This window comes from Grammomys surdaster, unplaced genomic scaffold (genome assembly GCF_004785775.1).
Source record: "Grammomys surdaster isolate TR1022 unplaced genomic scaffold, NIH_TR_1.0 97, whole genome shotgun sequence".
In the NCBI taxonomy this organism is placed as follows: Eukaryota; Metazoa; Chordata; class Mammalia; order Rodentia; family Muridae; genus Grammomys; species Grammomys surdaster.
In genome coordinates this window covers 6,041,283-6,053,715 of record NW_021604576.1, presented here as the reverse complement: position 1 = coordinate 6,053,715, position 12,433 = coordinate 6,041,283, and the positions used below count along the sequence as shown (strand labels likewise).

The 12,433-nt window shown below is 35.6% G+C and overlaps 1 protein-coding gene across 1 annotated transcript in view; it reads left to right on the top strand.

The window, feature by feature from the left end:
- Positions 1-12,433, top strand: part of Cnbd1 (cyclic nucleotide binding domain containing 1) — a 268,986-nt gene that overhangs the window by 15,966 nt on the left and 240,587 nt on the right. The window contains exon 2 of the mRNA XM_028779994.1: positions 9,976-10,048. Coding sequence (XP_028635827.1) covers positions 9,976-10,048 — 73 coding nt within the window. The remainder of the gene's footprint in view (positions 1-9,975; positions 10,049-12,433) is intronic.

Below are 12,433 nucleotides of genomic sequence, written 5' to 3'. Positions count from 1 at the left end.
CCCCTCCCCTCCCCTCCCCTCTTCTCTTTCTCCTTTCTTTCCTTCTTTCTTTCTTTTCTTTTTTTTGTTTAAAATTTATTTTTAATTTAAAAAATAGTACAATTTGTTCTCTGGTGAATAGTTCTTGACAAATGCATAACCACCATTTTGTTTTCTAACCTCTGCTGTAAGCAAGATATAAAACAGCAGGAACCAGGCATGGTGGTGCACGACCTTAATCCTAACACTTGGGAGGCAGAAGCAGGAGAATCTCTATGTTTGAGACCACTCTGGTCTACAGACTTAGTTCCAGGACAGCCAAGTCTACATAGAAAAAGCCTGTCTCAAAAACCAAAACAATAAACTAAAACCAACCCAAAAAACAAAACAACAAAAACCAAATGATATAGAATAATTCCATTTATTCACCAAATATCCACTAACCTGTCCGATATTCCTCACCATCCCTCATCTTATATGACTGAATGATTTGGCCTCTACCATTAGAGTTTTTGCTATTTCATAAGTCATAGTCTTTTGACTCTGATTCTTTTTTTTTTTTTAAAAAATTTCGTTTGAAACTCTTCTAAGTTATATGTGTAAATAAACACTTCATTTTTAAAATTTGTTTTTAATTGAAATACAATTATATCATTTTCTTCCTTTCCCTTCCCTTTGCTTCTCCCAGCCCCTTTCCGCTGCTCTCCCTACTACCCTTCCATGACCCCCTCTCTCAAGTTCATGGCCTCCTTTTATCTGAATTTATTGTTACATTCATATATGTGTGCATGTATCTGTATTTGTGCACAAATACATATAAACTTAATTTTCTCAGTTATTTTCTTCCTTTTCTTTTTTTCTTTTCTCTCTTTTTTTTTTTAGCATCTCACTGTGTGTCCCTGGATGGCCAAGGTGTGCGCCACAATGTTGACTCATTTGTTTTCTTGACGATAGCTGTTCTGACTGGGGTGAAATAGAATCCAAAATCAGTTTCAGTTTTTAGGTACCTAAAAGCTGAGGATTTTAAATACTTCAAAACATTTTGTTAGCCATTAGTTTTGTATGTTCAGAGAAATATCTGATAAGTTCACTGACTGGGAGATTTGAGTTTCACTTTTACGTTTTCATTTTTATTATTATTTATATTATACATCTGTTAAAAAAAGAATGATGCATTCAGAAATCCTCATGTCAAACAAAATTTATCCATATATGCATAATATATGACATAATTATATATTAGTTAATATTAATTAATTATAAATGCTCACTGAATAAAATAAAGCTGGCAAAGATTTTTCTCCCGTATGTAACCCGTCTCAGTTTTCTTTGCTGTGCAGAAGCTCTTCAATTTTATGTAACTCTACTTGTCAATTCTTAGTTTTAATTCTTATGCTATCAGACTAATTCTCAGAGGGTTCTTTCCTGTGTCTATATTTTGAAATGTTTTCCTCTTGTTTCAGTGTTTCATGTTTACATTATGATCTTTACTCTATTTTAATGTATTCTTATTCAGGTGAGATATGAATTAATTCTTTTTTAGGTACATATCCAGTGTTCTCAACACCATTTGCTTAAAAGTCCCTTTTTTTCTCAATTATGTTTTTGACTGGTTAGTTTTCTTCATCTTTATGCAAACCTAGACATATCTGGGAAAAGGAGTCCCAATTGAAGAACTGCCTCCATCATATTGGCTCATGGGCATGTCTATTGGATATTTGATTGATTGATAATAGAGGTAGGAGGTTCCAGTCCAGTGTATGTGTATGTGTCCTCCTGGACAGGAGGCCTGCCCCATTGTATAGAAAGATACATTAATCAAGCTAGAAGAGCAAACCTAGGAACCAGAGTTCCTCTATGGTTGTCGCTTTAATTCCTGGATTCAGTTTCCTGCCTTAAGTTCATGCCTTGCCTTCCTTCAGTGATGGACTGTGATTTGAAAATGTAAACCAAGTACATTATTATTATTATTATTATTATTATTATGTTTATTTTGGTTGGTGTTTTTATCATACCAATAGAAAACAAAATGGTCTGTGGGGCTTATTTTCGAGTCCTCTATTTTATGACATCTAGCAATATGTCTGTTTTCTGTTGGTAACATTCTGTCTTTGTCTGTATGGTTTTTGTAGTATAATTTGAAGTCTGGTATTGTGATAGCTCTGGAATTGTTCTTTCTTTTTTGAACTACTTTGGTTACTTAAGGTTTATTTCCTAATAAACTTTAAATTACTATTTTAATTATTTTTAAATTAGTAAATTATTGTATACATTCATATATGTACAATACATTGTATATATATGCATGTATGGCACAGCACATATTGCAAATTAGAGGACTAATTGAGAGTCTGATCTCTCACTGAGTCCCAATATAGTGGCAGGCAACTTTCCCCTGCCAAGGTGCTTCAAAATTCTTCACAGAAATTTTAAGTGTTTTTTTTTTTCTATTTTTGTGAAGCATGTCCCAGAATTTTGATGGGATTATATTGAGTCCTTGGACAGCTTTTAGTAATCATTTTTATAATATTAATTCTGCCATTTCATGAATATGGGAGTTATTTCAACTTTCTAGTATCCTCAATTTCTTCAGTGTCCTAAAATTTTCATTGTAGAGATCATTTATTTTCTTTGCTAAATTTATTCCTATATCTGCCAATGTATCTTTTGCTTGCTTGCTTCCTTCCTTCTTTCCTCCTTCCCTTCCTTTCTTCTTTCCTTTCTTCCTTCCTTTGAAGCAATTATGAATAGGATATGTTTCATAACATTTTTATTATTGGTATATAGAACATTAGTGGCCTGGCCATGTATGATTATTTATATTCTGAAAGTTTGTTGACATTATTATTAAGTGTAAGAGTTTGTTGCTTCCATATTAATCCACAACTTCTACATGTTCATTTTATATTTTTTAAAAAAATGTATTTGCTTGCTGTTTGGGCTTGTTCCTCTGTTTTATAGTTGAGTCCCTATAGATTTATTCTACTTGACCATTCTACTCAAAGGGCTTGACCTTAAGTTCTCTCATTGGGCTATTGAGGTTTTCTTTAGTTACATTTTCATTTCAGCTTGAGTTCTCATGAATATTTCTCTTTATTCAATTATGATTTTAAAGTTTGAGTTTTCTTTGTCATTTTGATCAGTCATATATTTTTTCTTGGACATCATTCAGGTATTTATTATCTTATTAAAGAAGCTCATTGAGCTGTTTGTGTCTTCTTTAAACTCCTTGAATTCTTTAAAGGAGTATTTATTATTCATAGAAGTGCTGTGCCCAGGGTTCAACTAGGTAATTTTCACTAAAGAGAATTCCTATAGGACTAGTGGATTTAATGATGTTCTGTTGTCCTCATGCATTTTTTTTAGTGTCACTTGTGCAAGTGAACTTTCTTCAGCTGAGTTTCTGATGTAAGAATCTAGCTTGCTTCAGATTGAACCAGTGAAAGACATTTGTGGCTGGATCTAGGCCAAGTAAAGCTGGAATATTATCTGATTAGACCAGGAAAAGATGTCTGAACTACATCTCTAAAGCCAGACTTTAGGGAAAAGAAAGGGAGGCTGGTACAGGGAAGTTTATGACAGGGAGGGAGATAATTACCTGATAAAGGTGCATTGTGAATAAAGCAGGTAGGTTTGCAGGAATCAGGACCAGAGCTAAGCCTGTAGATGTAGAGATGGAAACAGGCAGAGAAAGAAATGGGAGAGGACCAGAGCCATTTTCCAGGCAAAGGAGAGTCAGAAACAAAACTGTCTTCCAGACTACTGTTATGGATATTGGGCCAACTAAGGCAGCTGGTAAATGAATAGGATTCAAGGTCTATTGTTTTGGAGATAGGCCTGCCTAAATGGTTTATTTAGCTCTGTCAAGTGCCTTGTTTATGCAGTATTATTTTACAGAAGATTAAATTTGGAATTTTATAAAAACAAAAATAGATAAAAAATGTAAATAAGTTCCCTATTGATCATTAACACAGGTGACTCAAAATGCATAGTTATTAACACCTTATTTTCTTTCCCTAGATTTGGACCTCTGATCTAAGTATATAAAAAGACTTGATCATGTTTATAATCCTTTAATATTCTCCTGTCAAACTTCTTTTTAATATTACAGCCTTATGTTAGAGTTTTCTTGTTACAGTATAAGGTGAGCAACAAGTTTGCTGTTAATATTTCTGTTTTTATCACTACCAAATTCCTTACTTACACATTAATAATTATATTAAGAAAGGTTCTACTTGTCATTGGTTTAATTATTAGTGTGCACAGAAACCTTTTAAAGAGGTCTCACTCGTCTGTTTTTCAACTCACTGTATTCTGACATTTCCACAGGGTCATTGTGACATTTTCTCAATGGCTTCACTGGTCCATGCGTTCACCTCACTAAGAGTTTAAAAGATTGGATTAAACAATCGCTCTTGTGATAAGGAGCAAAATTAGTAGACGTGGAGTGTTACGGATGGTTCTTAAATGTGTAGATGTGGGCTTCTCTATTGGCAAAATAAAAATGGTTCTGAGGCTTAGTTTCATCACAGTATCTTATTTTTTTATAACATACTCTTAAAATATATGCTGTGTATCTCCACAGTAAACTTTCTTTATGATTGTTAAGTATAAACTGTTTCTCTGACTTTTCTTTGAGGGTTGAGTAAATATCTCTTATCAAAGAAACCAACCAATCAATCAGTCAAACAAATAAACAAAATAAAACAAACAAACAAAAAAACTCCAAGCAACCAACAACAACAGCAATAAAACAAAACTAGAAACCATTTACTGTGTGTGTGTGACCATTTTTTTATTAGAACTATGTAATCTATGCATACTTACTTTAATATATGACAAAAATAAGAAACTATATTTACTGAAACAAACTTTTTTCCATCTTAATAATATTCAATGGTCATATGCCTAATATAACAATAGACAGTTAGATATTTAATTATACAGTGAGTTTCTAGTGTGGGAGTAGTTTATAGCTATCAGCTTCAAATCCATTTTCACATGTCCTCTGGTTAAAACCTTTGATTTTTAACCTCATTCTAAGGTTCAGCCCCTGCTGCTCTTGTCAAAAGCTGGGCTAAAGCATTTCAGGAGGGAAAATCAAGGATAGAAAACAAATGTGAACTTTGTAGGTTTCTCTTACTTACATTTTATTTCTGATTTGATCAATAGAAAAAAAAATCAACATCTGCCCTTTTCAATAGTTGTAGTTTCACCTCAAAACACTTAGTCTTTTTTATTTTTAAGCAATCTACTTTCAAAGACAGCATCTACCTAATGAATAAAACTCTTCATACAAACACTCTTGTAACAAACACTGCTAAGAACAGACTCAATAACAAATACATATTTTGATGAATTAAATGTTCTATAAGTCTGTAAGTGCTTTGTAGTCTATGCTGTTTTTGAGCTTACTGGGTTGTTAGAAGCTAAGAATGAAATCTTGGACTCCTGGTAGCTCTTTATCATAGAAGCAAGCATTTATTTATTTATTTATTTATTTATTTATTAGAAAAAACAAGTAGAATTTACTAGCAACTCTTATGCTTTTAAAAAATATCTGTTTGTTTTCTTTCTTTAATTAATTAAATTAATTAATATACATCTCACATGCTGCCCCTCCTCCTGTTTTCACTTGTAGAGTTCTTCCCCCCATTCCTCCTTCCCTTCACTTCTGAGAATGCAGCTTTCACACCCTGTATCCTCCTCCCTACCCTGTGCCTCAAGTCTCTATAGGATTAGGCACATCTCCCACCGAGTCCAGATATGGCAGCCCTCTGCTACATTTGTAATGGGAATCTTGGACCAGCCCATGCATGCTCTATGGTTGGTGGCTCAGTCTCTGGGAGCTCCCAGGATTCCAGGTTAGTTGACACTGTTGGTCTTCCTATAACTTCAGTCCTTCCCTTAACTCTTTCATAGGGGTCCTGACCTTTTTCCAATGTTTTTCTGTGGGTATCTGAATCTGTCTCAGTCAGGTGCTAGGTAGAGCCTCTTGGAGGGCTACTTTGTTAGGCTTCTGTCTGCAGGCACATCATAGCATCGTTAATAGTGTGAGGGATTGGTGCGTGCTCATAGGACAGGTCTCAAAATGAGCTGGTCACTGGTCAGCCATTCCTTCAATTTCTGGTCTATCTTTGTTTCTACATTTCTTTTAGACAGGACCAATTTAGTGTCAAAAGATTTGTAGGTAAGTTTGTGTTCTTATTTCTCCAATTTAGATCCCATCTGGGTACTGGAGAAGGTCTCTTCAGGTTTCATATCCCCACTGTCGGACATTTCAACTAAGGTCCCCTGGATTGACTCTTGGGAGCCTCCATTATCCCAGGTCTCTAGGATTTCGTAGAGAATTCCCTCCTACCACAAGCAGCTGCATATTTCCATTCATTCTCCTGGTCCTCTTGGACTCTCTACTGTTTCTCCACATGCGTCCTCTTGCTCCTCTATTTTCCTCACCTTTCACTCTCCCATCCAGGTGGATAGAACTAGACAATATCATCCTTAGTGAGGTAGCCCAGACCCAAGAGGACATGCATGATATGTACACAGTAATAAGTAGATATATTAGCCAAAAGTGTTCAGAATATCCATATACACCCCACAGGCCCAAAAGAATTTAAATAAGGAGGAAGGTCCAAGTAAGGATGCTTCAATCCCACTTAGAAGGAGGAACAAAATAATCATGGGAGGAAGCCACTCTTACTGTTTTGTCTTGTTTATTTTTTTTTCTTGTTTATTTTTTTTTATTTTTACTTATTTTTACATCCTACTCACTTCCCCCTTTCAGGTCACCCCCCTCCCACAATCCTTAATGTCTCCCAACTCCCCTTCTCTGAGCAGGTGGCTAGGCGATTCACTCTCACTGAGGCCAAACAAGGCAGCCATGTGCAGGGAACAGCTTTTGTGACAGCTCCCATTCCTGTTGTTTAAGACCCACATGAAGGTAAAGCTGCACATCTGCTACATGTATGCAGGGAGTCCTTGGTCCTGCCCCTGTATGTTCTTTGGTGGTTCAGACTCTGAGAGCCCACGGGTCCAGGTTAGTTGACTCTGTTGGTTTTCCTGTGGAATTCCTATCCCCTTATGGACTACAGTCCTTCCTCCTATTCTTCCATAAGAGTCCACAAGCTCCATCCAGAGTGGCTGTGGTGTCTGTATCTGTCAGACTCACAGCAGCAACTCTTATTCTTAAAATCTTTTTTTGGTAAATCTTTTCTCTCCTCCTCCTCCTCCTCCTCCTCCTCCTCCTCCTCCTTCTCCTCCTCCTTCTTTTTTGTGAATTATCTTAACTGAAGAATAATGAAGATAACGGATCCTAGTGTCATGTGTGCATTTTGTTGTCAGTTTCCCAAATTTAAGCTCTCTCCCTCAATCTCTATGGCAGGCCCCTCATTTACATATCACTCATTGGAGTTGTTACTGAGCCTCCTCATCAACCACATTAGGAAAATGGATTAATGTGTACTTAATGCAAGTCTCTTCCTAATCCATAAACACCTAATATGACCAACATTTTATATCATTTACACCAGAAATAATAGTATGTCAAATATTTTATGTATATTAAAGTTTTATTTTGCTTAATTTGAAATAAGTAATTCTATATGACACCAAAACTAAAACACACAGTCTTTTTTCAGCTAAGGTATATCTGAGAAATATTAGTAGGGAAGTGCCTAAATCATATGAATAGTAATTCTAGATTTAGTAAAAGCTATGATGTTCAAATAGCAATAAATTTTCTGCTTGAATTCCTTATTTTATTTTTATACTTAGAAAACAGTTCTGCATAATTTTAAAATCATCCAGGGCCCATACAAAACTCAGTTTTATGATTCTGTAACTCTGAATTAGAATGCGATACATTTGTACATACCAATTCTTCATGATTACAATATGGTCATTGAATAACTTTTAAAAAGCTTAAGAAGTGCATTAAATAACTTATTTTCTCAATAACTTTTCAATAAGGAATGAAATATGTATAAGTTAGTATTTATTAGTGTGTTTCATTTAACAATTCTAACAGTTCTAACAACATTGATTGTTCTGGAGTAATCAGTGATGTGCATTTACTCTGAAGACATCCACCACACATTGTACTTATCGCCTTGTTTGAAAGATGTTTGCTAATCATGGCATTGAAAGAGAATCACCGTTAATTTGCTTCTTGGATGTGAGCAGAACTTTTGTTTCTTAAGTAGTCTTTTGTGTTTTTCTCAATTGGCAATTGATTCTACATGCTGGAGAATTCTCTGAAGAATGAGCATCAATAATAGTATCTTGCACGGAGCTGGGTAGATCTGCATGGATAGGACTTTATAAGGAAAGTGTGAGAGAAGAAAGGGTCAGGAGGAGGGAGAAGCTGAAAGGAGAAATATAAGGTACCGAGAGAACTTTTCTTTGAAATGCGTCTAACATAGTTCTGAGACCAGTTTGGATGTTAAAGATCTTGGCAAATAATTCTGAAAAATGTTTTTTTATCCCAGAGAAATTAAATGAATATGATTCATACCAATTTCACTCTTTATGGCAATTAGAAATTGCTAAACCTTCTTCTAGATCAAAAATTAAACTCTGTTTGAAAAAGCCATGTATAACTATAAACATCCATATATTTATTACATTTTAAAGACTTTAATTAGCATTACCTTACAATGCAATATTGTGCTTTTCCCAAAGGTCAAAAATCTCCCTACCTGTTAAGCACTGTCTCCTTCCAAGTTATTGGTTAGATGTGTCCCCACCCCCACTCCAACAATACAGGGTATTGACATTCTTATTAGTTGCTCACCAGACTTGATGGTAAGACTTTATGTTTTGAAAACCTTACATACTTTGATCACAGATCATAGAAAACCAGACCTGGTGCTAATTTGGAAGCTTTCTTCCTATTGGCTTGCTTTCATAGGGATAGAAATTTCTGTGGAGGCAGCTGGAGAAAAAATTGTCAAACAGTTTTATCCAGCTATGAAACCTATGAGCTATAATAACCAGTGACATGGCAAGCATATCAGTAGTATAAAGGTCACTGAGATATCCAATGATTTTTCAATTGGATATAAAGCCTATTTCACAAGAGTGAACACGTATCTGGCACTATAAGCCTGGCCAAAGATCCTAGGGGAAAACGAGTTTGCTAAATAGATGTATCAAAGTGCCTTCTAAGTACTTAGATTTATACCAAAAGATTAGGATAGCTCACATTCCTAGTCAAAGTAACTTTTAAAAAATGTGAACAAGTATTTAATAAGAGACCCCATAAAATATCAATATATACCAACTAAGTGACTTTGTGATACTCAGCCCTAGGTGGAATGTATATCACAAACCCTTCCCCATCATCTTGAAAAACATGCATAAGAAAAAACAGGAAGGTTGGCACAGGCAGAGGATAAGGGACACTGCTGAAAAATAGTGTCTTATGAATAAGACAGGACAGCTACACTTATGAAGTCAAAACAGCTATGGTTACCTGTACAATATCTTGTACAAGACCAGTAAAAGATCAAGCCAAAACGCATTTTGGTATGGAGTTTGAAGAGGCTACTCATAGTTTCATAGCTATAAACAGTTGATTGCTTTTTTGGGTAGAGAAGCTCATTCTTTTTCAAGACTTACCTGGTTGCTCGCCTTCAGTGGATGGTCCTACACCCATGCTCGTGAGTTCAATACCAATTAAACTCCATAGTTATAAAGAAAACATAAATAGCTATAAAGTTCATGGGGGAGAGATAGATGAAGGTGACAGGGAGGAGGAGGTATATATAAGTTGTCTATATGATCAAAACACATTTTAAAAATGAATTCCTACTTACCTTACTTATCATACTGGATTTCATTTGTGTATTAGAGACTGTGAATACAATATCTCATTTCATGGTCACTGGATTTTTTTTTTAGTGTGATGAATGTTTTCAATTAAACACCACTTATATACGTGCTTAATAAGATAATAGAAAATTACTCATACTTTTAATTGATTTCATTTTGCAGGCCTGAGACTGAGCAAAACCATTAATTATGGTCAGTTGAACGCCTTATGCCACATGAGAGGACTAAATAGCTGGTGAGTTACTCATGCATTTCTTTTCCTGTCATAGACAAAGTGATGCCTATGCTTGTTTATGGATAATGTATAGTGATTAAAAAAAAGTCCTAATTCTCACAGGTACATGATTTAGTAATGAAGAAATACAATTGAAACCTGGTGTTTATTTCTACATATTGAAAAATGTAAATTGGTTAACTACATCATTTTATATACATATATATTCATATACATATATGAATATATATATCATATATGTATTTAACCAGTTTAATACAAAATGAATGTAATTCATTTCAAACTGAGTTCTTTCAGTGAAAAATAGTCACAAAGAGACAGATTTATATGGTTGAAAGCACAAATGTTGCATGAAACGAGCAACTGAGAAGGGAATGGGATGTAGTCTGGAGACACAGAAATGGGAACTAGTCATGCTCAGAGTCTGATTCCTAAGAGGCCTGAGAATTGAACATAGAGCTTTAAAATGTGTTTTCTTGCTGTTTTAATTGCTGCTATATTGCTGTAATGGCCAAGACAACACTTGGGAGTTGGGAACTTGGTTACAGTTTTATAGGGTTAGTCCATTATCATCATGGGGCACAAACAGACAGGTATGGAGGTAGAGCAGTAATTGAGAGCTTCACATCCTTATCTTTAGGTAGCAGGTCTCTATAAAGAAACACTGGGCATGAATGGGGTTTTGAAGCCTCAAAGACCACCCCCAGTGACACACTTCTCCAATAAAGGCACACCCTCTCCAACAAAGTCCACCCCTAAACCGTACTAAACAGTTCCACTAACTAGAGATCCATATAGAAATGTATGTGCATAAATTGAATGAGAATGGAATCCATCCTCATTCAAATTATTAGACATCTACTCCCTGGTCCGTATAGGCTAGTAGCCATAATATAATACAAAATGCATTCAGTCCAACTTCAAAAGTCCCCATAGTCTTTCCAGTGTCATTACTATCTCAATATCTCTTCTGAGACTTAAGGCAGTCTCTTAACTGAAGCTCCATGTAAAATTAAAAGCAAAAACCAAATAAAATATTTTCAGTATACAATGGCACAGAATATATACTACCATCCCAGAAGGGAAGAAGTACTGTACCAAAGCCGTCATCCAGTGGGCAAACGACACATTCTGCAGCCAGGTCTGATCTTAAAAGATTTATTAAATGGTCCTTTCCTTCCAGATTTGTTGACTACACCACATTTATCTCTCGTGGAATGATTCCACAGATCCTTAGAAGCTATCCTTGACAGGCATCACATGGATCTGGCCTCTCCAGCATCTTGAAGTCTACAACGCAACCCAGACTTTGCTTCACCTTACACCTTCATGCAATATTCTCTTTGGGCCTCTATACATGGCCTTCCCTGTTATATGCCTGATCTCAGCAGCTTTTCTTTACTGCAAAACCTTTCCTGTATTTTCTTGAATGTAAATCTAGAACAGCAAGGGCTAAGCTTCCTAGTTATTCTGCTCACTAGCTTTGGAACCTGGCACACTCCTTGAATTGCATTTGCATAAGCTTTTTATTGTCCAAAGACTCCTTTGCTGCTTAAACATTCCTTTAATTCCTTTTCATAAATTGGAAGCTTAGCTGCTTGGGTCTTGCTCAGAGGACACAACTCTCTTTATTCTATTTTGAATAAGTCCTTTCTTTACACATTTTACTTCTTGAGTATAGGACTTGGCTCCAGAATTACATTTCCTGGTGCTCTTTTTCTCTTCAAACTGTACATTTTGTATTTCTTTGTGCCTGCTTGTTCTTCTTCATTATAGATCTTCATAAGAATGATCATTAGTAACTACATAATACTGTCACTACTAGGCTGTCTTGAAATCTCTGCCAGTGATATTAATTTAAATCTCTTTTAGCTTCAGATAGATTTTTAGGACAAAGGCAAAGAACAGTCACACGCTTTGCCGAACCATCAAAAGAGAGGTTAGTAATCCACTTATTAATACTGTTCCCCTCTGAAACCTCTGGAGCCACACTTCCAGAGTCCAAATTGCCCTCTATACTATTAATCTTCTATGCTTCTACTAGGATGAACCATCAAGTCCTGATTTAAGTATTCAACTACATTTTTAGTCTAAAGTCGTAAAGTCTTCCATACTCTTTCTACAAATAGCCTGGTCAGGCTTACCTAGCAGTATCCTAGTTCCTGGTATTTCTTTGATAGACACTATGGCCAAGGCAACTCCTAAAATCATTTAATTGGAGGCTTATTTACAGTTTTAGATAGTTAGTGCCTGATCATCGCTGTGGGACACAGACAGGCATAGCACTGGAGCAGAAGATGAGAGATGAGAGTTCAATTCCTTATATGCAGGTAGAAGTCGGAGAGAGACAAAGAGAGGAGAGAGAGAGAGAGAGAGAGAGAGAGA